The following is a 26,784-nucleotide window of genomic DNA, read 5'->3' on the forward strand; positions in this document are numbered from 1 at the left end:
AGTAGATTACTCAGATAGTGAAAAACAGAATTCAAAAAGCAGGTATTTTAACTGTTTTGACTTCAATGTCTCTGTATATGCTTTTGTTATTTGAAGACTGGTCTTAAATGTGGAACTGATAAGAGTGTGACAAGGAAACTAGACATTGCTCCTTCACTAGGTTTGTTTTCCCTGATCAGTGTTTGCAACATTCAGTGATCTTTTCCAAACTCACTCAGCGTTGTCATCTTGATCTGCAAAGCAGCTCTCATCCTTGCTAACCATGTCACCACTGCTCTAATCTGTCCACCTTGACCTTCCACCTTGAAGTGAATAAGAGCTTAGGCAGGCATAGTGCTGTAAGCCGATAGTGTCACTGGCTTCAGCTGAATGAAAGGAAATTATTCCATATGCATTTGCTATGGATTAGTGTATTGGCTTACCATGACAAGAAAGCCTGTTAGACTCCTTTGGGTCCCGCATGTTCATGGGAAACTCCATTCTAACTTGCTCTTTGTATCAGAGGTAAGACTACAGGAAAAACAGGAAAGAAACCCAGTCTGAGGAAACTTAAGGCTGTTTCTGAAAATAGACTCTGTTTGTCAACACTAAGAATCAGATAAGACTGTCTTCTAGCTTTGTTTAGAAGAAAAGTTTAAGAAATACTTGTGAGGAGTGTATTTCAAAGGTTGGGCTTTTATTTTGTTGTTGTTGTTGTTGTTGTTGTTGTAAATATGATCAAGTACCATCGCATCTTTTTAAACAATTGACCTGTTTTTAGAAGTTTAAAAGCAGCAGAAATTTTGCAGCCTTTGTATTTTATAAAATTGGCAATATAAAGCAATATAAAGCCATGTTACATGCCATGTTCTTCATTATGGTAAGTAATTAGGCATCCATAAATATGCCTAAAACATAATACACAAAGGTATTAATGGACAGAAAGGTAGTAAGTCATATATTTGAAAATCTATCTCACCTAGTAAATTAATTATATTGTAACAGCTAGTTAGAAAACTCAGACTGACTGCTTGCTTGTTAACTTTTTACTTTAACTTTGTTAACTTTAACTTTTTTCTTGGAGTGATAAAACACTAAGAAGCTTAAAGTTTATTGTATGCAAAGAGAGAACTGAAGATCATAATGAGCGAGGTCTAGCTTTTCTACCTCACTGGCTTTGAGTCTGAGCCAAATAGTGGATTAAATGCCCAGGACATTGGCTTAATGTTACATAAGATATTGAGAGAATTCATCTGGTTGGCTGCAACACCATGAACTTTACAAATAAGGAGACAACAGCCTGTTTTTAATTTACTAAATTTTGATTTACAGCGTAATACTTCTAATACGCAGAGGGGAAAAATAAAAACAAACTTTAAAAGTCACTTTAAATGAATCGTATTTATTTTTTTATCTTTTCTATACTACAAAGAACTCTATGCTCTTCAGAATATGTAAACATTAAAGTATTTCAAATAAAGATCAAAAAAAAAAAAGAAGAGGCACCTTGTACAGAAGTATTCTGAACATCACGTCTGTATTTTCTTAATTTTATTTCATGTTGAGGTTTTTTTTTTTGCTAAAAATATTTTATACTCTACAGATATGTGACTTAGCAACATTTGGTGAAATAAGGAGTTCTTACTGCATCATGTATTTTTATATATCATATCTAACAGTCCTCACTTGCAACAATATTGGTGTTGTAAAGTTCAGGGAGCTAACATCAGTTCCTTACTGAAACTGTGAAAGTCTTTTTCTAAACATTCTTAATTTATCATCTGTCCTCACTATTCTGTGCTTCATAGCTTGGCTTCTGGTGCAAGAATTTTCATAAGGAGAGAGGAACATATTTACTGCTAATAAATCATTTGTCAGTACCCTTTGGAATTTATATTGAAATGAAATGAAAGAAAATAGACTCACAATTTCTCTGGTATGTTGAGTAATGTGGTAATCCACATACTTGAAGAATAAAGTTTAAAAAGTTGGATTTAAACTAGCTGACATCTCTCATATATCAAATAACACTACAATAAAGGTCCATCCTATTTGCATAATGAGGGACATTATCACCTCTGCTGTCAAAACACAAGATTGTTTTCCCTTCAGAAATGAATTAGCTGGCCTACTTAGCATACATAGGTACAGAAAGGTTCATTAACTCTCTGATTTAGGTAATTTTTCATATTACTGCAGTGAGTGATATTTAAATCTAGAGATATTTAATTCCGTTAAAGTTTTGGCAACGTGAATTTTAGTCCTTTTAATTTCTCGATGTGTTGGTGGGTTTATTCATAAGCAGAAAACTTCGAATTATATTATTATGTCTCTTTTAGGTACTTACTTTCTAGATGCAGTAAAGATGTATTAAAATTTACTTATGCAATAAATTATAATTAGGACATGTTGTTGGCTCCAGAAAACAACTTTCATCTAGTTATCAATTAGTAGTAACATTCTGTTTCTTTTCTGTGTTTAGCAGGAACGGATGCAGGGGACTGTGAACTGAATAGTGCAAGTGCTGAAGAAGGAGGCTTGTTTTGAGGAAACAGGAAAGAGGAAGAAAGAGAAGGGAAAATACATAATTTTAAGGAAGAAGGAGAGGAAAAAAAACGGGGACTATGGGGAGAAAAAAGATTCAGATTACAAGGATTATGGATGAGCGTAACAGACAGGTGAGTAACAACAATACTGGTGTTGAGATTGATACTGTATTTACAGGGTGGCTTACTCCCGTGAGTGATCAAAAAGGTGATAGCTTTCTATAAATGCATGTATTTGTGTGTATGTATACATATATGTAACGTATTGAAGATCATCAGAGAAAAAGTGCACTTTGGAAACAACCAGAAACCTTACACAGGTTTTTCAAGTTTACAAATATGTGTAGTTAGGAATTTATTACTTAAGGCCTTGAATCTACAAAGGCCGATGCGTATGTTTTGCCTTGGACCCCCTCTGTATTCACTTTGATTTCAGCATGTAATACACACAGTTAAGCACATCTGCAAGTTGTTACAGGATTCAGGCTTACAGTACTGCATTTTGTGACCTATTATACTGTGAATTTATTTTCAGTATGAGTTTCTTTTAAATTCATACATTCAAAGTATTTCTTTCTACATCTTTTCAGTGTTTTTATTTTTACATCCTGCATGAAATAATGACTACTTCATTTAAAAAAAAAATTGTTTTCTTATCTGAATATGAATTTTTAAAATATTTGGATAGCCCAACACACTCTAAAACCAATACACAATAACACTGGCATGCTGTATTTATTAAATAACATGTTCCTAACTAATAATGCTGTTTGCATTTGATGTAAATAAATAAATGGATGTTTTGTTGAAACTGGAGATTCACAAGTGTGAGAAGATCTCCATAAAATTATTTAACCCTGTGATTAGCATTCTTCATACATGTGCCTGCAATTTGCCAGTAATCTTCAGTAGCTTTCTTCGAAGAACTTGATACTGAATTACTATCAATATATTAATTCTATTCATTTATTCTTTTAATTTCTTCATATTCATAAGTTGTTTTTAAGAATTGATTATGTTGTCCATGGACTTTAATGATTTTATTCCTTAAGATTCAAACCATAACAATAAATCATACTTTTAAAGAGTTTTTCCTCAAATGCTTAAAGCCTATAGCCTAAGTAGTCACTTGTGCTAGTAGCATAAAATCACATTTAAAACTAAAAACAATGTTTATGATGGGTATATTCTGTGTTTTCCCTAAAGGTTGCCTATTGCGGTGGGCCAAGCCCAAACGCAGTAATTCTATCAGCATAAATCCACTATTGTATTTGTATTTGTTTTAACTAGTTTATAGCATGGAATCAGAATTGGATTTTGAATATTGAACTACATTTATCATTAAATATTAAGACACTAGTTGTTTGGAACTTCCCACACTGCCAGGTTTTCTTTTTGAAGTGAATATGAATTATCATTTTGTAAATGATGCTAAAGACTTCTGCGATTATTAATGTTATGGCAATATGTTTACTCAAATACAGAATTTATGGAGAACTTAATCCCCAGTTTTGAGGGGAAAAAAAAAGTCTTTCAAGAGGCTAGATTTGTTTTTAAAATGCATACTGATAGTGTTTCAAGTGATTCAGAGTAGGGCTTCAAGGCTTCTATCACCCACATTCAGTACTAATTATTATCAGTAAACCTAAAATACCAAAATTTAAATTAAAAAAAAAAAAAAAAAAAAGTAGTGCAGAAAGAGTTTATCTTATTAGTTTTATAAAAGTCATCAATTAGTCATATTTGCTGTCAGGCTGAAGACCTAGATTTACATTACTTTACTCTCCACATGTTATAATTGGCTTGACTATGTTACTTATTTCTATTAATATATTTTAAGATAGTTTAGAAAGTGTTTCTGCTAGTTTTATCCTCTTTGCATTTATTCCCCTAATATAAAGTTCGGTTAAACCTTCTTATGCCTTCTTATTACTTGTCCCTAACATGGTCACAGGAACAGCAGCAAATCTGTTGACTTGTAACTGCCTTACAGTTGTTTAAGTTCAAACTCTGCAGTTTCACAGTACAAAGCATGTTAGATGGGAATATGATATACACAGGCTATGCATCCTCAGTTGTTTTCAAGCATGTGAATTCAATTCAGGACAGCAGAGAAAGATAAGGAGCATTTATCAAACCAGAGGATGCACCAAAAGTTGAATTTTTTTGTCCTCTCCACTCCAATGGTAAATCTCCTTGGATAACACAGTTTGTACAAAAGAACTTAAGCTGCTTAAGTCCTGCGGAAGATGATTTCTGTCCTCATGTTTCTAGTAATCACCTGCCCATTGTCCAAACTAGCTCTTTATACTAACCTTCGAATGGAGCGCTTGTTTTCTCAGTAAAACCACTGTTTTCTTCCACGCTACTGACTGTTGTGGTAAGAGACTTACCTACTGTTCAAAATACTTGTTGGAGTGAACTGAGGAGGACAAAAGCAGTGCTGAACTCCCTTCAAGAGTTCTAGAGCAGCCTAGTAGACTGGATTTGTGTACTTCAGTGACCATGCTGGTAATAAATGTAAGTTGAAACTGTCCAGAAGGGTAATGTGTCAAATCGCTGGCTGCTAATCTCATAGGAACATGCAACTTGGAGTGTAAATTGCAGCCTTCTGGAATCTATTTGAAACTTCAAAATCTTGGTGTATGTGAAACTACTGCAACCTAAACATTAAACATTGACTTTGATGAGCGTAAAAATCAATAATTTAACTACCAGTAGTTTTCAGTGTAATGTTACTTTATGTGGATTGGCTGTATTTTCTTTTCCCTAATGACAGAGGCAGCAAGGATGTTTGAATCTTCTGTAATTGACCCTAAGGTCTCTTCAGTTGAGAGTTTTTCAGAAACGCCCACTTAAAACATTCCTTCTTGCTGTGCTTCTTGCCAGATGGAGAAAGAGTATTAATAAGTGCTAGGGCTAAAGTATTTATTGGGTATTTTTGTTACCAGAATGGTTTTGAATGTAAATGAAAATTATCAAGAGTATCCTATTATAAGCGGTCAAAGTGACCAGATACTTTCTTTTTCCTATTGTGACACTGGAGAATATTGCTTTATAAATACGTTTTTTGGGCTCATGAAGTTACAGTAGCTTTGCAAACAGCCCATGAGGGTACATGTTATTCATGCATATATGTTATTCCCTGCGCCAGTGATAGAACTGATAATCAAAAGCATTGGTACTAATATGTGATATTGGAAGTTCCTGGCTACTACAAGGCCATTGTGCAGAAATTGCCACTTTGTGCATTGGAGGAGGCTGTTGTAAAGAATTCTGGGCTGCTTGAGGAAGAAAAAAACAAAAAAGAAGAAAAAAAGAAAGAAAAAATAAAAGAGGAAAGACTTTTGCAAAAACATATGTGGACTTTATTTTCTTGGGCCCTCTGAATTAAAAAAAGAAAAAAATCAAGGAGCTCTATCATCATCAACATATGAAGAAGAATTTGCACTCCACTCAGAAAACTCCTCTTTTTTTTAATTTCTTTTTTTTTTTAATTTTCTATTTGTTTTTGATCAGTTTGAAATAACGTGTTATATTTTAGGAGGGCATTTTTGTATCTGCTGTAGACAGGGATCATTTGAGACTTCTTCACAACAGTTCAGATAGAGCTTAAAATAAATAGGTGTAATGAAATCATGATACTGCATTATCGTTATCATACAAGGTCACTTACAAAATGTTAAATCCACAGTCTGTGAGCTAAATACAGGAAATATGGCTTATTAACCTAATGATGTTCTGGTATCAGGTCAGGAACACCCTCTTGCTTTAATATGAGCATTTTCCAGGTTCGCATTCAGGAATATCTGTTCTAATACAGCAGTCCCTCTGATCATCTTGCCATTAGTTCTGCCTTTCTCTTTCCTGCTTGTGAAGCATGCTGTTGACAGTGTCATAGTTAAAACTGGATTGAGCTTAGCTCACTGTTTAAAACTGATCACTGAAAGCTTTAAAACTTTCAATTTGTAAGCTGGGGGCTGAAGTGCTATTAAACACCATAGGGTATGTATACTTCAATGTTAAGGTATCTGAATATTAAAGATGCTCCTTTTAAAGTATCATGTCTATGTTAATCTATGGGATATTGCAGTATTTCTTAACTTTTTCCTGAATATAACTTTCTATAATTTTTTTTTTTTATTCCAACAAATCTGTAAAATTGTGAAACAGCACTTGCTGCAGTTACCAAGCTCAATAGAGAGTAAATGAAAGCTGATAAGTATAGAGAGTTATGGGACAGAGGAAGAATATCCTGGAGGGAAATGACCATTTGCAGGAAGACCTAGATTTGTTCTACTGACTTCGATACCTAATGCAGCTAGTTTCAAACCTAATTTCAGCCACATGCATCTATTTTTATCTGTGCTTCAGGTCTATTTAAAAGGAAAGAGAAAGAGACTCAGCTGAAGCAAAAACTTCCCTGTAGAAATAGAGAAGAGCATTGCATATTAGTGCTAACATGAACACAAGTTATACAGGAAACTTCTGTCCACCAGTTTCCTGATATTTTCAATCTTTATATTATTCATGATCTGTGATTGTGTGATTTTTTTTTTTTCCCCAGGGAATGTTTCCATATAAAAGCATAAATGTTTAACTATGCAACTGAATATCATTCCACTCAGTGAACCTTTGTCTAAAAGATGACATGCTCTTCATCTTTTACATATTTGAATCACCTTTCGTGCTTGCATTAAATTGCACACAATAAAATATATCCTTCATATTTTAGGTCTACATTTAGGCCCTGCTGCTTTTTTTCTTTTTCTTTTTCTTTTTCTTTTTCTTTTTCTTTTTCTTTTTCTTTTTCTTTTTCTTTTTCTTTTTCTTTTTCTTTTTCTTTTTCTTTTTCTTTTCTTTTCTTTTTCTTTTTCCTTTTCTTTTCTTTTTCTTTTTCTTTTTTTTTCTTTTTCTTTTTTTCTTTTTCTTTCTTTTTCTTTTTCTTTTTTTATGAGGTTAGGCTAGGCCTCCATAAGCAAAGCAAGGAATACACTTCATGTTTTTATCACTTCAAAACTATAGTTATCTGTACAAGTCTAAAACAGCCTATTTCATGTTACCTTAGACTGCACATGAAGAAATGTTAAAAGGGAGTTGCTGATCTGAAGCATGAATTTCTAGAGTGTATTTTATCTAAGGTTAAGTGTACTTGTATTACAAATGTATGTTCTGAATATAATTTAGAGTGAATTACATAAGGTAAATATTTAGGTCAAATTACTTTCAATCTGAAGTGAGAGCAAGAAACCTAAGAGATTTCAGTACTGAATGAAGTATCTGCCAGTACAGCAGAGCTGAAAAGAATACAGACAGGCGCAGCTTTACTGTCTTGCAAGGAATGGTTTGAAAAGCCCTAAGGGAGAAAGACCTGGAGGTGGGAAGCAGAACTGAAGCCATTGTGGAGAGGAAGAAGTTACACTCTTCCTGTTATGACAGGAAATGCAGACAAATGTGCTTCCTGACCATTTGCTCAGCAGGGAAAGAAATATTCTTTGACCTTTACCTTATGAACATTTTAGCAGCACAGAACTAGTAAACATGTTTTTTTACTCTAAACATCCATTTGTACCTGCCAAAACTGGTGATAGCACACCAAAAAAAGAAGTTGGTTTTCTTGTGTATTTTATCAGCTACGATTTTTTTTTTGATGGAGATCTTTTTTCATTAATATGTCTTTGCCTATAATGCATACGTATGTGTGTATCTGTATGTAATGAACTTAGTCTTATCTCTCAGATTCCATAAAAGGAATCGATGTATCAGAGGTTAACCATTGTTATTCCTGCATCCTTGCCTAATTTTGGACCTTAAATTGTAATTCAAAGCAGGAAGCATGCTGATAATGCATAGCCTACTAATTTATGAGTAGTTGTATCATCCATTAATTAACACACCTCCCAGTTATCCCTCCTCTCTTGATTTACAAAGGAAAAAATCATTTGAGATCCACCGTCATGTGTAGGATTTGAGTAGACTGAGCGATATTACTATTTTATGTTTTTGATATGATAAAAATAGGGATTAACAAAGTGGTACAAAACCTTCTTTTTTATACAGATCATGAACACTTTATTTGTTGTAACCATAATTTAAGGGCATCCTGTTTAGAACTCCTCTTTAACTGGACTATTCAGCAAGGCATAGCTCAATACGCTCGAGGCTTTCCAGGACAATAGCTCTTTCACCAACATAAATCACTGCTGTCTCATCCCTGCTCATTATGGTAGAGGGTTACAAGAAAGTGGAAGCAGGCTGCTGAAGGGTTCTTCAATACTCTTTAAAGGGCCTTTCATTTAATACGATGTGCCAGGCACTGCATAAAGGAAGATTTGTCTAGAGTGAATCCTAGCACTGGCGCTGCCTCCCAGTCCCATTCAGGGCTGCTGTTGCAGATGAGCCTTGTCATATGACAAACAGTTCTAAACAAAAATCAAATACGAGAGAGAATATGACAAAGAGCTCTCTCCTCTCAACTAGTTATTTCTTCAAGGTCTTTTCCAACCTAAGCCATTCTGTGATTCTATTTGGGCTTTCAGCATACGATGATGTGCCTGGCGGTGCATTTTAGTCAGTAGGTTCTTGGTTTATGCATGGCTATCTTCATTTTACTGTGTTTAAGGTTAGGTAGGCTTGCATAATACCACCTAATTGTCACTTATGTTTTTCTACTGTTAGTGATCTAGCTCCTGTGTAGAAAATTTAGATAGTCTGAAAAGAAATAAGGATGAAGAGAATAATGTTTTTTCTTGACCAGGCAGCATCCATATCTGATACTTCTATGCATCAATTATCCCTGTTTTTCACTAGTTAGTTATACCTTTAATAGCAGGAAATGAATATGAGAAGCATTATTTGCTAATTCCCTGAATCTCTCATTTTCCTATGTCAGAATGGCTGTAAAGATCACAGGGCTGGTACTTTCAGAACAGAAAACATTAGCACATGTGCTACGGTTGTTAGTAACAAATGTAGAGAACTCATAATTACATTGGTGTAATAGCTCAGTCATCCAAAATTCAGCCTTTCAAAGTGTCTATGGTATCAGAAGGACTAGAGGGACTTGAATTAAAATAAATATATAAGCAAAGTGTCCTGAAGACTATAGTCATCAAATGAATAGTGCTTATGGCTGGTTCATTTCCTCTACTGATGCATTAGCATCCATAGCATCTTTTCTTGCTAAAGGTTTAGATAAATAAAGACTATAGCCCATGACCACTACTACCATTTCGTCTTAAACTATCTGGACTGAAAAATGAGATGGACTCATTCATGTGTGAACATGTGCAAACATTTCTAAATTTATATTTCAGCACATTGATGAATTAATGTCCATGATAAAAATAAATAAATAAATAAATAAATCTTCCAGTGCATACATAGCTTTATTCATTTTTTTTTACTAGGGATTAAATTCTGACTCTGGCACAAATTACCAACAAAATGGAACATATCACAGTGTAAGCTCATGTAGCCGTGGATTCAGACTGTTTACAGATCTGTTCACATACACTGAAGTGACTAGTCCATGAAACATCCATCAGAAGACTCTTGCAGATTTATGCTTGAAGAGCTGGTTGAGAGGTGTTTCCATGGTACTGAAGAAGAGACAGAGTTGAAGTGGAAAAATGTCCTCTTAACAATCCTTTTTTATCAATGCCTATCTTTTGGCACATATCGTAGTTCTCATTGTTAGCCAGAATTTAATCCAAAATGCATTAAAAGCTTACATTGATTTATATCAAGGAAGTTCAAAGTTTGGTTCATCACATTTTTTTTTCAATTTTCCCAATGCTTTAAATCAGTATCTGATTTGTTCACAGTGTTTAAAGTCATCAGCGTATATTCTTCTTTGCCCATGAAAAAGCTGCAGAATTTAGTAACTATTCCTGCTTTGAGGACAGCTTTAATTTTTTTTTTTTAAATGACTCTTAAATAAAAAAGTAAACTATAGTGTGAAGACAACTAGTAGTAGCAAACTAGTGAGTTTTTTTGCTAAGGGCTGGAAAGGTTGTTTTGTGCAGGGTTGGAATTCATGGGGTTTTTAGTTACGTTGCAGAGGAAAATGTGGTACACTCCACACCCTGCTGTTTCTGCAATACGTTTACAACTATGCTTTAAAAAGCCTCATAAAAGTATTTAAAAATGGTGTTGTGGTTGCAAATCTTTTGTTTTTCATATACATACTAAAATAAGGCTTTAAAAACAGTTGAATGCAGTCCTCTTATCTGTTCCACTTCCTCCCTCCACTCTGTATTCAGTCCTATTTGTTCTTACACTACCATTATAAAATATAGTAGCCCAGAAAGAGAGGACTTCATGCACAGGCTATCGTGCTTCTAAAAAGCAGAAAAACTGTAAACTGAAAAAGACCTACAGACTATTAGTGGTTTAGACAGCAGGCATAACTAGCCGTGCCTTAACTAAAATTTGTAGGAAAGAATCTAAATCACTAAAGTGATTGGATTCTTTTCACTGAAAAAAAAGTTAAATATTGAGCAAATACTGTTAAAATGCATCCTGTTTGGTTTATTATTATTATTATTTTTTAATATGCTTTTTTAAAATATGTTGAATAATTGCTTTACTGGATGTGTGTTTACTTTCAGTGTCACTAGTGCACTTAATGTCAAATGACAAAATGACACTAATGATGCATGATACTATCGTTACTGTGAATTTTGAATGCAGCATAGGATAGTAAAGTGACTGTGTGACCACTTGGGTTCTTGGTACTGTAGCTGCAATGAGTCAGAAGCTCATGTCATGTGAATTGTGTTTGTCTTATTCATTCTCAGCACTGAGTCAGTTAAAGTAAATTTCGTAAATGCAGGCAGACCATCTTAGGTGCAGATTTCACACTACCTTATACCTAGACACAAAAGAAATCTAAATGCTTTACATAAGTTTTACTACCACTTTGCAAAGTTTCTGCAATAACAGAAAAATATCTGTTCATTACCTTGGACAACATTTATTTGATACTATTAGTATAGATGAGTGTGGTTAACATAACTGATGGTTAACAAACTCAGACCAAAACACCAAAATTAAGTAATAAGGAAAATGTCTGCTTCTACTCCTCACCAAAACACTGCAGAGTATGTAGAGAAGTATCTTCATCTTCCTTGTGTAGCTGCACAGAAAAGACTATTCAAAAAGATCATTTTTTTCCAGTTTGTGGAATATTCATAATCTTCTGAGGCTACTGACCTTCCACTATACACTTAAAAGTACGAGCTGACTCGTACCAGAAACTGTTTCAATAGCATGGCAATTTCACATATATACAGTTGTTACATACATTTTTATATATATGTATAAATATGCAACAATTAATTGTATAGTAAAAAAGTAAAATTGCAGATTACTGTAGAAACATTGCCATAGATGTTGTTGTTTTTAATGCTTCGAGTAGCGGTTGCATAAATCTTTCTCTAATAGATATAGAAAATGTTACAAAGATCAAGTTAACAGCAAATCAAATTCAGAGAAATTGAAATTATGTTTTTAAAAAAGTGAAAGAAAAAAAAAAAAAAAAAAAAGTAGTATCTAGCTAATCTCTTGTTCTTTCTTCAGTTTCCACAAAAAGGAACTCCAGCCAGTATTATTCTGGTGATAAGTATTATGAAATAAGTATGTGCTGTGCAGCACAGCTGTGTGGTTACTCTAAATGTTCAGGCGGACCTAACAGTAAACACAAACAGTGGCTTTAAAAGACATTTGCTGGAGTGTTCTTTGATGGTGAGAAGCTGTAACATGCTAAATTCTGAGGTTTACGTGCAACAGAAACCGTACTGTATAGAGACACTCCACCTACAGCGCTGTGGTCTACAAGTTGATTGAAAGGCATTTTAGTTGCAGAAAAATATGTTGAGTTAGTCCATTTTATCCTCTGTATGTTAGGCTTCTTCAAAAATGTTAAATATATAGCTGTTTTTCAACAAATGCATTGCAAATTTCCATAATCAAAGAAAATACTAAAAGAGTGTTTGAAAGACTAGTTTACTTTGCAGAATTTAAATGTAGTTTTGTTACCTATCACATTATTCATTCCCAAACTCAAAAGCCATTGAGACAGATGAGATAGAACTTAAAATCAATTACGCATACTTGAGAAGAGGGCTGAGTAAAATGTGTTTATATAATGATTGAATAATTGTACTTAATGGGAATGTATTTTTCTTCATAGTTCTTTGACAGAGGCTAGAGAAACTGAAGTGACATAAGAGGAGCGACATCCAGTATACATTTGGGAGAATAACTGTTCATGGTGCTGGCACACAGCCCACTATTTTTGAGATGGACAGCAAATAGGGATTAGAAATACTTAAAGGTGACGTTTTGCATGGCATGGCCTAGTGAGATTTAAAGGTAGGCTGGGGTTGCAGTTAGCATTAACCTGCATTAGGAGTTTGATGAGATAAAACAGCAGTCTTATGAACCACGTATAGAGGAATCTTCTTTCCACAGCATTAAAGTGCAGAGGTACTGCTTGTGGTCATTAAGCAGCAAGTATGGAATTAGGCAGACGTAAACTTTGTTGAGTACCAGTCCTTGCTATATCAAATATCTTGCCTACATGTTAAATTTGATTAGTAATAGGGTTAGCAAACCATATTGTATCTGAAAAAATGACATCACTGAAAATTACTAAAAAACAGAAAATTACTAAGGAAAGGGAAACATTCAAGCATACTATTAGCTTAAACACTTTAAACACATTATTGGAACATGTAAGATATTGCAGGAAAGATAGGAAGAAAAGCATTTATGTATTTGTTGTGCAGAGTCTTTCTTAAAACAGTCTCTGTGTAAAATTATAGTGAAGTACAAATGCTTTTCTTTACTACCTCAGCTTGCATGAGGTGTCAGCGCACAAGCTAATCTACTGGGAACAATAAGTCCACGCTTTCATAATGTGACCCACAGTCCTTCATATTAAAAAATGCCAATTCATATTCCTCAACATCTAAATTGAAAGGAGAAAAAATATGATACATATGTGCTTAGGAAGAGGCCATATTTCAGTTGTTGCTTGCGACTAGTGTTTTTATATTTATTGTATATTTCTCATTTTTCACATGAAAATGTAAGCATTAAATAAGATGTACTTAATTTTTTTATGTTATATATTTCTCCAAAAGTATATTGAATTGTCTGAACAACTTATCTTTATATACAACTTAAATTCTGTATGAAATAATTCCTTGTGTTGGGTTGGAACTGATTTAAGTGAACTGCTATCAACAATTGAAATTTACTGCATGTGTTCAAGCTATTTGCTTTTGCAAATCTAAGCTGCAGTTTTACAAAATTGATGGGAAAGGTGTATGCAGCACAGGGTGAGGGTGTTCAAGGCATAACTATGTGAGTTAAAAATTTACACAGAAAGATGTAGCACCAACACCATATAGTGCTGCTTGAAAATGTGCCATGCCTTTTACCTGTACCTTGAGTATTGTGCAGTGAGAATTAAATATGTTTCCTCACTTACATAACAAACATATTCTATTTTGAAACCATTTCAATGCATGTACTTTCCTTCTGAACTTTCTCAATTCAAAGACTACTGTGGACATGTATATTTAATAGTAATAAAAATAAATAAAAATAAAAGGGGGCTGCAAAGATCAACTTGGGCATTTTTTACAGCCTTTTTTTTGCTTTTCTTCCAGGTGACATTTACAAAGAGGAAATTTGGGTTAATGAAGAAGGCTTATGAGCTGAGTGTTCTGTGTGACTGCGAGATTGCTCTAATAATCTTCAACAGCACCAACAAACTGTTCCAGTATGCCAGCACGGATATGGACAAAGTGTTGCTGAAGTATACTGAGTATAATGAGCCGCATGAGAGTCGAACGAATTCAGATATTGTTGAGGTAAGATTTTGTGCTCAGTGAGTCAGACAGGCCCAATCACACTTTTAAAAGGGTGACAGAATGGTCCTGTGAAGTGATCTAGCAGCAAGAGAGCAGAACAGGGGTGGAGGCATGTTGCTGGGGGAGCTGAAGACAGTGTGTGAGGTTCAGGAGAGCAGCAGAGATTTGAGAGATGCTGTTTATTTTGTGAGCTGTGTTACCCTGCTGAGTCTGAAACGCTCAGCAGATGTACTTGTGATGGTGTCACCAGCCCTCAATTGTTCAGCTTTCTGTCCTGCTTTGTCGCTTGAGTCCTCTCCATGCTTTTACCACCACCTCCCTGCTGAAAATCCTGTCTCATGGCTGCTCCCAATGATACGCTCCCTGGAAAGCACTGCATGCATTTTCTCCTCACTCGGAAAGTTAGAATGTTCTCCAGCCAGAAGGAGCTGAAAAAATGCACTCTAAAAGACATGTGAGAAAGATTTAGAACTAGTGCTGTAAGGCATTTTTATAAGCTTTTTGCTTATCTACAGAATTGGGAGGGTTTAATAGAATGCAAGAAAAGTTTACCTGTGAGTTATATTGCTTCAGCTCTCTCTCGTATGGAATGCTGTTACCATAATATAATGATAGCAATATCAAAGAAATACCATCAGAATGATGGAGACACCTTATGATTACATTTTAAAAATTGAACAAGGCAAGGCAAGTTGTATCTACCATTACTGGCAATTATTCATTAAAATTCAAGTTTTTCAATGTTAAGCTCTAATATTTACAGAAAAATCAGTTTAATATCTAATCACATTAAGATTCAAACCATTCAACATAAATGTAGCTCTCAACGATTTTTTTGTAATAGCAAAACATATCTGAAGAACTGCTTATGTGTCTTATACGAGTCCTTTTATCAGAGCACCTAAGCAACTATTGAAAGAATATGGTCTTGCCTTGGAAATCAATAAAACTTTGATCATGCTATTGACTACCTTAGCCTACACACTTAAATCACTCCAGATGATTTTAAAGGTTTTAGTTTCCAATTTTAAATAACTTGGATGCTGTTGAAAGAGCACTTTTGGAAATGGCACCTGCGTTATTCATGTATTTGTGATTGGCAATGGAAGAAAGAATGTGTGTAAATTGAGCTGGCATACAGCATAATAGGCATCATTACACCTGTTGCAAGATGTCACAATTCAACACCACTGATCAGCAAAGATTACAGTAATCTACATTACTTTTCAGTCTATCCTTAAGCTAATGTATAAGACTGTACTGTTCTGCTTCTTCTGTGAACCCCCACAACTACTTTGTTAGGGTAAGATGAGGTTCTGACAAGAGAGAAAAAAAAGAAAAAAAAATTTGAATTAGGACTAAGAAGAAATTATATAATTTCTTCCACCACCATCTCTTTTCCTCTCTTACTTTAAACCTCCTACGTAGACATGAAGCCTTTCCTGTCACTCAAAACTGGTTGGCCCATGTCCTGTTCAGCAGAATTCAAAATCTGTCCCCAAAATAATTCCCTGTCCTCTTTTACTGGCAGAAAGCCAGATTATTCTTAGCAGGAAAAGTTTCCTGTGATATCTTTACTCTTTCCTGCAGGATTTCTGGTGGGAACGGGTGAGTAAGCCACTTGCTAAAGCCTTATTACTTGTTTGCAATGAATGAAAACTTCTGGCCACGAGGGCTGTGTTTTTTCAAGGAACTTGGCTGAAAATATAGAATTTAAAGTAATGTCTAATGTATTATAGCTTTGAAATTTTCAGAAGGAACACTTTTTGCACCTATCAAATTCTTTTCCTTCATGAATAGTGATCCAGTTTGTATCAGTTTATGGGCACTTTTGTATATCAGTGCATGGTTTTTATTCAGAATTATTCAAAATTCTGTTAGAATCACTTTTCACTGCTCTGAAAGTGGCCAGATAAAAATAGGTATCTGAAATAAACATTCTTTTATTTCAGTAGTCTATCAGTGAAGTGCATTTTTTATGGTCTTTTTTCCTTTTTTCTTTTTTTTTTTGTCAGCTCTGAATTAAGTCATTTGACTGCTTTGCTTTTATGGTTTTCGATGTTCTATCTGCAATGCAAAATACATAAGCCACGCCAAGGCCAGAATCTAAGGAATTCTTGTGCAGGCAGAAGTTTAGAATAAAGTCCCGTATTACCATGCCTTGATAATTAACAATATCAATGAACAATGATGCAATGAAGGACCAAGGCCCACAAAAATTTGTAGTTTGAGAAATTTCTTATTTGGTGTAGTTTGGATATTTTTAGATTCATAATATGCCACATATTTAAATATGTAAACTGAACAGGTAAACTGTCTATATTAGACATATTTTCCTTGTAAGCAATCCATTTTTTTTAACTCTGTGACAGCTAGATTTCACACTTCCAATTTTTTAATCTTGTCTTTCTGGAGCAATAAGAAACTTCTGAGTTTCAGACTGTATTATTAAATCTCATCATTTTTAATTAAATGACTGTTCAATACCTACATTTCAATGGAAAAATAAAGGGAATAACTGTGCTCTTAGATTTTTACATGGATTTAATAAAAACTTCTTAAAGTAGACTTTTGGAAATTTGAAATATAACTTCAATTGTAAAAAAATCTCTTATCCAATTTCTATTCATATTTGGCATATTTCACCATTTAGCTAATTTCCAACTTGCAGCAGAACTATGCTATCAGTAATTAGAACATGGTATCTTTTAATAGTTGTGATGCACAGATCGAGCAGTTTGGTCCTACTCAACATACAGCAATATAATCTGTTAACTGGTGTGACATAAAAAGGAGGAAGAGAGAAGAGAGTATTCTAAAACTCACTTAGTTCTGGGTAATTTTTTAACTCTTGGTTTAATTTTTATTTTTTTAAGTCTGTACTTTCCTTACACATGTAACAATTCCATTTTTATGCAACATATATATAACTGAGATTGTCTTTTGCAGTTCCCTCATTCAAAATGGAGTTTATTAACGTGCAGTCTGGCGTCTCTGAGTTCTTCACCTCCTACAAATTATCTACAAGCTAAATGTGTTTCAGATATTAGCCAGTTAATATACTTACAATTTCCACTGGTTACTAAAATTTAATTCACACTCTTGAAGGAGGAAAGATTTGCATTCAGCATGCAAGTTTGTCCATTTTAAGCAACAGTGACAACTACTGCGCATCGCACTGAAATTTGTATGGCAGTTTTACAATACATATTAGTTCTGCAAAAAAGGATTCATTTTGAGACTTCTGTTTAGAGTTAACTTGATTCCTAAAACTGAAACTTTTATGTCCTCACCCACCAAACCACTCACGCCACAGACTTTCATTCAATTTTCCTTCAGTTAAAAGCTGCGTGCTGGTGGCTGGATATAGTAACTTGAAGAAGCAGCAGAGTCTGTGTTGAGCTGTTGTACCTGTGTATGCTGAGAAGGAAAGAAGATCCTCCATCTTTATGTTAACTTACCAGTGTTGTATGTAAACACTAAAAACAATGCATTCAGCAGCTCTCATTTAAAATCCTGCCGTGCAACTACTAGAAGATCTGTAATTCTTTACTTAAAATGATATTACATTTTTAATCATTACAAAAATCCTGAGGCACTTATGACACATTTTTTGGTGCAGTAGTTTTCCTTACAAATAGTTACAAGTTCTCCTTAGAAGTCTGTCAATATCTCCAGCTCCTATCTGCTTTAACAAAATATATATATATACCTTGTAGGTCTGTCATTTAACATCAGCACAATTGTATAGATGAGGATTTCCTTTTAGCAGTGACGAAATGGAGAACAAGAGTGTCAGCTTTACAACTAACAAGTACATGTATTATGCATTTTTGTGCTTATTTAACATAAGGCCATATCCTCTCCTTGCTTCTGTAAAATAAAAATGTAGCACAACTTATTTCAGTGACATTTCTTTGTCACTCTGCAATAAGAATAAATGTGATGCCAAAGCACCATAAGACCGCCACTTAGGAGCTCAGAAAGGACATCCCTCTTTGACTGGAGGAGCGTATTTTAGATTATAAATACAGAGAAGTGTTTTGCATAGTGGCAGCAAATACAATTACTGTGTTAGCCATGCTCGAGAAATTTATTGTGGCTCTTCAACTAAGCCACCGATCTGCTTATTTTAGGTGAAATTTCCTGCCTGTCTTCTTTCACTGTCCCTGCTTCCTTGTCACTTCTTTCACATCAAATTGCCAGCTCAGTTTTAGCAGATCTCTAGTGAGTTTTCACTAAAACTTATTTTTGATTCTGTTTTTCAGACATCAAGTCTAATACTTTGATCATTACTCAGCATGAACATAAATCATCCCTCCACAATTCACTAATTGCTCCATCTTTCAACTCTTTTTAGGCCCCTGGTACATTGGTTTCTCTGACCCTCCTGCTCTTATTGTCACATTTCTCCAGCTGGCTGCCACTCCCCTGCTGATTCAGTGGTCACTGCATTTAATTCAAGTTCTCCTACTATATCAGCCCTTTCAAATTCATCCCATTAACCATATCTTCCATTTTCTGGCACATACATCCACCTCCTCATTTCCCCTCTGCTTTACCACTGACCACTGGTAAAGAGAAAAGAGAAACACAAACTTCTTCCATTTTTCTCTTTTCTTTCTGAGCTTCAGTTATCAGTTCTGATCACCCACCAAATCATCTCTGAATTTTGTAAAGATCATTCCTTAAAACTCTTTCTTTCACAGTTATCTATTTTCAACTAATCCTTTCTTTCTCTTTTTATTCTTCTTTCTAAATCATTTTCACACGCATAAGGAATACAAGCTCCCTTGCAAACACTTACAAATAGTAAGAACTGTAAGAACTCAACACCTACAATATGGTGTCATACCCTTCTCTTTCAATAAAACCTGATAATAATATGGTTTCTCATTTGGCATGGCTTCTCATGGCATTCTCCTACACTTGTGTTGGTTTGGGTTTTATGGTGTTACTTGTTTCTTTAGTGTGTGCGTGTGATTTTTGTTGTTTGGGTGGGTTTTTTTTCCCACTGAATACTTAGAAGCATATAATGTCCTTTCAGCACCTTTCTCACACAAAATTTACAACCCAACTTCAAATACAGCACAGTAAGAACAGTAACAAAATAAGGCAATGATTATACTGTAACAAGATAGTCCATGTAAAATACATTAATCCCGTTTCAGTCAAAAAATGAGCACCTTCTGACCAATACTGAGGGTCTCTTCACCTTCGACTCATCCTTGCTTTCATCTTTCTTAGCTTCTTGCCACTTGCAGTGCCATGCATAATTTTTTTTTCTGTCATCTTGTGTCCACTAGTGTAGATAAATGCTTCTGTCCTCTTCCTGTTGCTTCAGCAGCTGTTCCTTCAGTATGCATGATAGGAAGCGCATTACACTCAATGCTCCACCATCCTTTTCTCACTGTAATTGGATAAATTTGGAGAAACTCTCTTAGGATGAAATCTTAGTGATAGTGAACACTGTGTCAAGAATTAGCCTGAGCTGCCATAGGATACTTTAACTAGCCAAGGGCTGTTGTGTTGGTGTTGCTGGTTGGCTACAAGGGAAATAAAGGGTAGTTCTAATTCACAAACAGAAGTCACATTTTTAAATAATTCAGGAATTACAGATCCTTTCTAGCACTGTCTTTTCTGTGTGTTTTCCACATGGTGACACATCTTCGTTGCTTTACTGTCTGCTGCTGAATTGACCTTTTGTAGAAAGGTCACACTTTGCCCAGTGTGCGCCTGCATTTGGTGAGGGAGAATGAACTGAACATTGCAAGACAGACTAGTGCCAAATGCAACTGCATTTTCCACATTGGAAAGTACTGAACTGCTACACACATAAATTCTACTCGCAGATTGCACATCTTGTTTTTTTTTACAACACAAACAGACATCTTTACACACTTCATTGTTAAGATATTAGAAAACAAAGTAATGCCAAGCCATGTCGATTTGGAGTAAGAAGAAATACTTTACTGTGAGGGTCATGAGACACTGGAACAGGTTGCCCAGAGAAGTTGTGGATTCCCCTTTCCTGGCAGCATCCAAGGCTAGGCTGGATGGGCCTGTGAGCAACCTGGTTCCTGCCTATATGGATCCCTGTGTATATCAGGAGCGCTGGAACTAGATGATCTTAAAGGTCTCTTCCAACTCAAACCCTTTAAGATTCTATTCTGTGATTCTGTGTAGAGTGGTGGAATTCGTAATATTGCTTGTGTCTGTGTGTTCGTTACTGCTTACTAAGAAAACTTTGTTTTAAAAAATGCATAATGAAAACACAAAACCAATCACAGAATCATTGAATCATAGAATAGGATCATAGAATGCTGTAGGTTGGGAAAGACCTCTAAGATCATTTAGTTTACCTACCACCAATACTGCCCCCTATACCATATCCTTCAGTACCACACCTACATGCATTTCCAAAGCTTTGTAGAACTAGTTTAAATTGAGAATCTGACATTTAGCACGACCAAAAGAGGAGTGGTAAGATGTATGAAACACTGCTAAATTTCCAATGATTCTCCTTGAGACTTAGAACATAGTATATCTTTAGCACATCAGGAGGTTGCAATGAAGTTGGCATTCAGGCAGCAAAAGTTGGCTGCATGGTCAGTGTATTATGCCTGAGAGGAATGCCACAGTCCTGTTTTGCTGTTGGGTTTACTGCATGTACAGGTGTGCTGTGGGTTCTGCAACACATGTAGGATTAGTCACTTGGTGGGGAAGTTCTGAATGAAATGAAGGGGAAAAAATTCATTCTGTCAATTATTTCTAAAGGTCACAGAGCTAATGAGTAGCTGGGAGGTTAATTAGATTCTGAAAGCCTCTTCATATCAATTAAGACTCTTATCTTTATATTTGTAGTAAATAAGCCCATATAGCTCTCTAAGTGTGCTCCTTCGAGGACAAGCAAGGCAACTGTTGGATTTTGTTTAACATAATAAGAGTATTTGCTTCTCCTGGCATCATAACATAATACTGCATATAAGCAAGCTGTGAAATACGCATCAAGTCAGCTCTTCAGCTACTAAAATCAGAGGAATTATTTCAGCTACCATGGGCTAAAGATCTGGGGCATTATAGAAAGTAAACTTGTATGTAAGAAAGGTTATTCAGGGTGATCTAAAGACAGTGCAGTCTATTGGATACTGCCCTGGACCAGGACTCATGAGACTTTCATTTTATTAATAGCTTCGCCAAATACTGTTGTGTGACCTTGGACGAGTCACATTTCCTCTTAATGCTTCAGTTTCCCTATCTGTAAAATGGGAATAGCATTATTGATTTCCTTTGTAAATTGGTTGGAGACCAGCTTGCTAAAAATCAGCTACTATTACCAGTTTCCACAGGCCAGGAGATGATTGGATGGGGTCAACTGGCCAAAGAATTTCATTTAAATGATGATTTAGGCTTTTTAAGTATTTGCTTCTCATTTCATTTTTAGTAAACATGAGCCAAACTGTTATTGCTAACCAGATGTATGACAAAATCCTGGGTGGGCTTTAAGATATTTATTTATTTGTTTGTTTGTTTGTTTAATATTCCTTTAGTCTTTCACTGCTTGTCTTTTCAATTTCAAAGCTTTGGAAAATGTGTTTGTAATCCATAACTCTCACATGAATTTATTTCTATATTTTTACTATTCAAGGTGAGTACAAAAAGATAGGAAAATACACTGTTTTCAAAAATGCTAAAAAACTTCCTCTTCACTTTATCAATCTTAATTTTATTTTTTCAAGCAAATAATTAAGAAACAAATCTTTTGAAATCTGACATTCTTACCTAATCTCATTATTCCATCAATTTGGATTTTATATTAGCTACTACAACGTCATAGAAAGAAAAATTTCAAAGTGGGAAAATTGTGAAAGTTGGTTCTTTTCCATCCAAATTAGTCCCTCTGCTAGATTCAGTAAATAGCCGTTTTTCCTTCTCACTTACACATATGAGATTTTTGACTCTGTTTCTTTCAGAAACTATTTATTACAAAATAAAAGGTCAAGTGTAGATATTGCTTTTATTTTATTTTGAATAGATCTCAAATTAGTCCAGTAAGTGAAAAATGCAGCAAAGAGAATGAGTTGCTTTGTTTTTCTTTTTCTTTCTTTATCCCCCCCTTTCTCAAAAAGGCCAGCTTTCCACTATGATTTATTTACAACAAGGTTTTAGTTAGCATAAAACATATTTTTTAATCCTAATAGATGTCAAATGAAAGTGAAGTATCTCACTTGATTAACTTGCTTTTCCATAATTAGAATTAGAGGGTAGGGAATGAAAGAAGAGGAATGGATGCAAATGGAGGAACCTTCTAGTTTTTAGTTATTGAGGATTAGTCCTTATCACTGGTCAGATCCTCATGTTATTTTTCTTTTATACTTCTGTTCTTAATAATAACTTTAAAAATATTTCAATATTTAAGGAATTTTTTTGACTGGATTTTTGGAAAAATGGTGGGATAACAAAGATTAAAAATACAGGTAGAATATACATGTGTTTCAAACTTTTTTTACAGTTCCTTTCTTTGTCAAACTGGGAACATAAATCTGTATGTCTGAGAACTCGGTCTATTTCACAGATGACTGTTTCTTTCTCCAAAACATGATATATCTGGCCTAGAAACTGGAAAAATCTTACATGCCTGTGTAACATTCTTATAACTTAATAGCTCCAAAGTTTTATCCCAATCTAGTCATTGGAGAACGTTCTTTGTTTTTGTAGTCACTGTTTCACATAGTAACATCTTGTTGTATTTTGGTCTGTTTGCCAGAGGGTAGGTTTATTTTTAAATCCCTGAACTCTGAATTTTCTTTATTTTTCCAAGATTGGAAGCAGCTGAAACGCCTGGAGTTACAGGTTGAAGGGCTTGCTTCGCAATGTGAGATGGGAAGCCTCATCCCCTCCCCCTTTTGTGTTTTTCTTTTTTCAGATTTTTCCTGACAAATGTCTCTTAACTGATATTCATCTAAAAATAGAAAACTGCCTAACTAAAAATAGCTTGGCTCTCAGTCTTGCCAAGGAAAATGGAGAGGAATATGCGTGGAATAGAAGGCTGAGTAATCCAGCTCTATTCATTCACAGATCCCTTTGAGAATGCAGGCGATGATAAAGTGCCCTCAAAAAACCACAGGCCTGACTTGCTCTCTTCAGACTCTTAGGTGCCAATAAACATTTTAGCCCAAGGATATATTTTTTTTTCTCATAGATCGTAAATACTTTCTGAAAGACAAGGCTTTGTTTCACAGAAGCTGATTTACTGTCAAAAATAGCTGACTTTCCTAAGGTCCCTTTTTCTTTTTCTTTTTCTTTTTTTTATAACTTTCCGCATGTTTTTTAATTTATTTTCAGATGAGCAATGACTGCAATGTTCTGTCAAAAAGTACCATGAAATGTCACATATCTAGTCCAAATGAATGAAAAAATAGATACTTTTCATTGATTTCATACTTTGGATCATATTCTCAAAAGTTCACTTATTGCTCAAGAGAAGTTTATTGCTCTGATTCTGGGGAGTAAAAGTGAGTGTGTAGACAGATGGCTAATTTCACTCAGAAATCAAACAGTTTGGTGGCCTGGTACTTGCTATAATCCACGAGTTAAAATTGTTATTTGTAATTCTTCATGTATCCAAAGCTCAGGTTTATGCAGGGGGGTATAGGAGACGCAAATGGCAAGGGGAGGAATCCAATTAGCCTAAAAATAAGCCTGTTGAGAACTCTGCAAAGCAGTACATTTTCATTTGGAAAACTGTCACATTAGAGAAAGCCAATGTCATTTTGGACTGCAAAGGTTTTTGTATCATCATTGTGAGGTATCACCTGAGGCATCAGCTCCACTGACAACAGAAAAGACACCAGGAAAGACAGAGCATGTTGTTTAAAACAGAAATATTTGTTGTTAGTCTGTATGGAGCTTTTGTACTGGGTTTTTTTAGTTTTGTGTTGTTGTATTTTTTTTTTAAATCTGAGTAACCTGGTCAAACACAGCAACAGGGTGTGGAAATGTCAGTACAGTTCACAGGGTTATTTGGGCCTGAGTATTGTTTTGTTCAGTTCCTGTAATGCTGTTTGTGATAAGACTCTGAAGACAAAGGACGATAATTGATGGAAAGGGACTTAAATCACTCCAAAAAGAATCAAGGTCCTTGTATTTGGGTACATCGACTCTTCTGGTCTCCTTCCTCCTTGTAAAGCATTTTTGTCTTCTTGTATGTCGGCCCCCTACTGCTCTTTGTAATGGAGGCAGACCACAAGTGATTCCTTTATGCAGTACACAGGGTGTAATTGTGTCTGTGTGGTGTAGTAGTAATTACCGAGGCTGAATTCCTGTATTGTATCTTCACTGCAAGTTTGGAAAAATAGGGCATACTACCCTACATCACCATTTTCAACCTAGATAGCGAGCTACTTACTGCTGTGTTCCAGAGACAAAAGCTTTTGTGAGCAAACCCATTTTTCACTTTCAAGACAACCCTGCTTTGAAAGGTAAATACAAAATGTGGTTGTTTACCTGGATTCTGCACAGTAATATAATCAGAAATGTAATAATGCCACGTCTTCTGTTTTCTCACAACTGTCTTCAGCACAGTTAACTGAACTTGCCCTCCTGTCCCCCCAGACTTTTTGTTTTATTGGACTCCCATAAGCTCTCAGCTGTTCCCATTGAGCCACAGTGGAAGACTGCATGGTAAGATTCCTGCAAAATCAGAAAGCAGTGCAGTTTTTCACATGCTTAGAATGAGTCAAGATTTTTTCTTAGGGTACAAATGTTCCCAGATGTTGTCCCATACCTGCTGCTCACAACTCTTTTTATTAGGTAAAAGGAGTCCTACATTATCAAAAACCGAAAAACCCTAATATGTAAATTCCACTGATCAGGTATGTTTACACCCCTAACTTAAAGTCTAGAATGGTCAGTGGGAACCTTCTGGCAAACTTCAAAATCATCTGGTTACAATTTCTGTAGAAGCAATTTCTGCACATTCTATCACCTTTTCTAGTAAGTAATAGTGTAATAGCTCTTCTTTCTACAAACAGTTATAGAGGTACTGTTTCAGACTGTGAAACTATTTGCAAGGAGAGAGCAGAATACTCCAATGAGAGTACGCAGTGTTGTAGCTTTATTTTTTAAGCAGTTTTCCTATCAGTAAAGGTGGCAGAATTGGGACCTAAATAGTTCATACTCCAAGAAGCATTCATTGTGTATATGGAGAAATAAATGTGCAGTATAAATGCTTCTATGCCACAAAGTTAGAAATAGGCAAGCCCCTCCTTGAGCCGCAAAGGCACCCTGCAGGAGGTGCTTGGTGAAGAAACACCAGAAAGGATAGGGATACAAAAAATCCAGCTTTGTGCCTACTCTACCTCACCTTCAATAGAGTTGGTATTTTAAAAGCTCTTCTTGCCTTATCCTTCCATGCTGCATGAAGCAAAATTCCTCCATGTTTCTTCTCCCCTGGACTGCAGGCAAGTAACTCTATCTGTTCTTGTGATACCTTCCCACTGTTTTCACATCTCTGGCAAAAGTTATGTTAAACTTCAAAATATGCTGACTTTTCTCCCTTTGTTACAGTAAAAACATAGAAATTAATTATTTATTTGTGTACTACAAGATTTGTATTCGACCTTTTGTATTATGTAGCTAATAATGATTGGGCTCCATTTGCTCTGAATCAAGGAGTCCTCATGTGCTTGTGTATGTAAAAGACAATTGAAATTAATGTAAATTATCAAATTTGCGGGGCTATAAAGCCTCAAACACCTACACCTTATTGTTCTGCATTTTTAATACTCAAAAGTCTAGTGGTCAGCTATGAATTAATGTCCACTGGTCAGAACTGCTAAGCTTTCTGTGGTAGTTAAATCTTAAGCAGCCATTGTTCCTCGAACAAAAAAAAAACATTTAGAACAGGGTTTCAATCAGCATCTTCTTTATGCTGTAATTTATAAAACCACAACTTTACATTATCGTGTCTTCCTTACTTAATATTGCTGTGGGCAATTTTGCATATGGTTACCAGTTAATGAGGGAGTAAATATACTATTAAAAGAAGTTGCATAATCTGTGATCTAAACTTTAATTAACTGCATTAATGCTTTTGTGTGATAGAGAGCAGTGTTAAAGAGAAAAAATCGTGATATAATGAATAGGCTTGCATTAGAAAAAAAATCTCAAACCCATTATTTATATCATCCTGTGTGATCTATAGACAACTATAATTACATTTTATAGTGCACTGTTATAGAAATGTGCATGCACTTTACTTTGGGTTGTTAAAGTATACGTTTATTTCTGTGATCAAATGTTACAGCACACAGGCTGTTCAAAGAAAGCAAATTATAGAAGAGTCAATACAAGTATTTTAAACAACTCACAGC

At 35.0% G+C, this 26,784-nt stretch overlaps 1 protein-coding gene across 14 annotated transcripts in view; it reads left to right on the forward strand.

Moving 5' to 3' along the window:
- Window positions 1-26,784, forward strand: part of MEF2C (myocyte enhancer factor 2C) — a 135,524-nt gene that overhangs the window by 57,681 nt on the left and 51,059 nt on the right. For 12 of the 14 annotated variants that reach the window (XM_048932326.1, XM_048932338.1, XM_048932332.1 and 9 more), the window contains 2 exons: window positions 2,462-2,657; window positions 14,207-14,410. In XM_048932326.1, coding sequence (XP_048788283.1) covers window positions 2,604-2,657; window positions 14,207-14,410 — 258 coding nt within the window. In that variant the 5' untranslated portion in view covers window positions 2,462-2,603. The remainder of the gene's footprint in view (window positions 1-2,461; window positions 2,658-14,206; window positions 14,411-26,784) is intronic. The other 2 variants (XM_048932328.1, XM_048932327.1) reach the window with 1 other exon arrangement.

This window comes from Lagopus muta, chromosome Z (genome assembly GCF_023343835.1).
Source record: "Lagopus muta isolate bLagMut1 chromosome Z, bLagMut1 primary, whole genome shotgun sequence".
NCBI lineage: Eukaryota > Metazoa > Chordata > Aves > Galliformes > Phasianidae > Lagopus > Lagopus muta.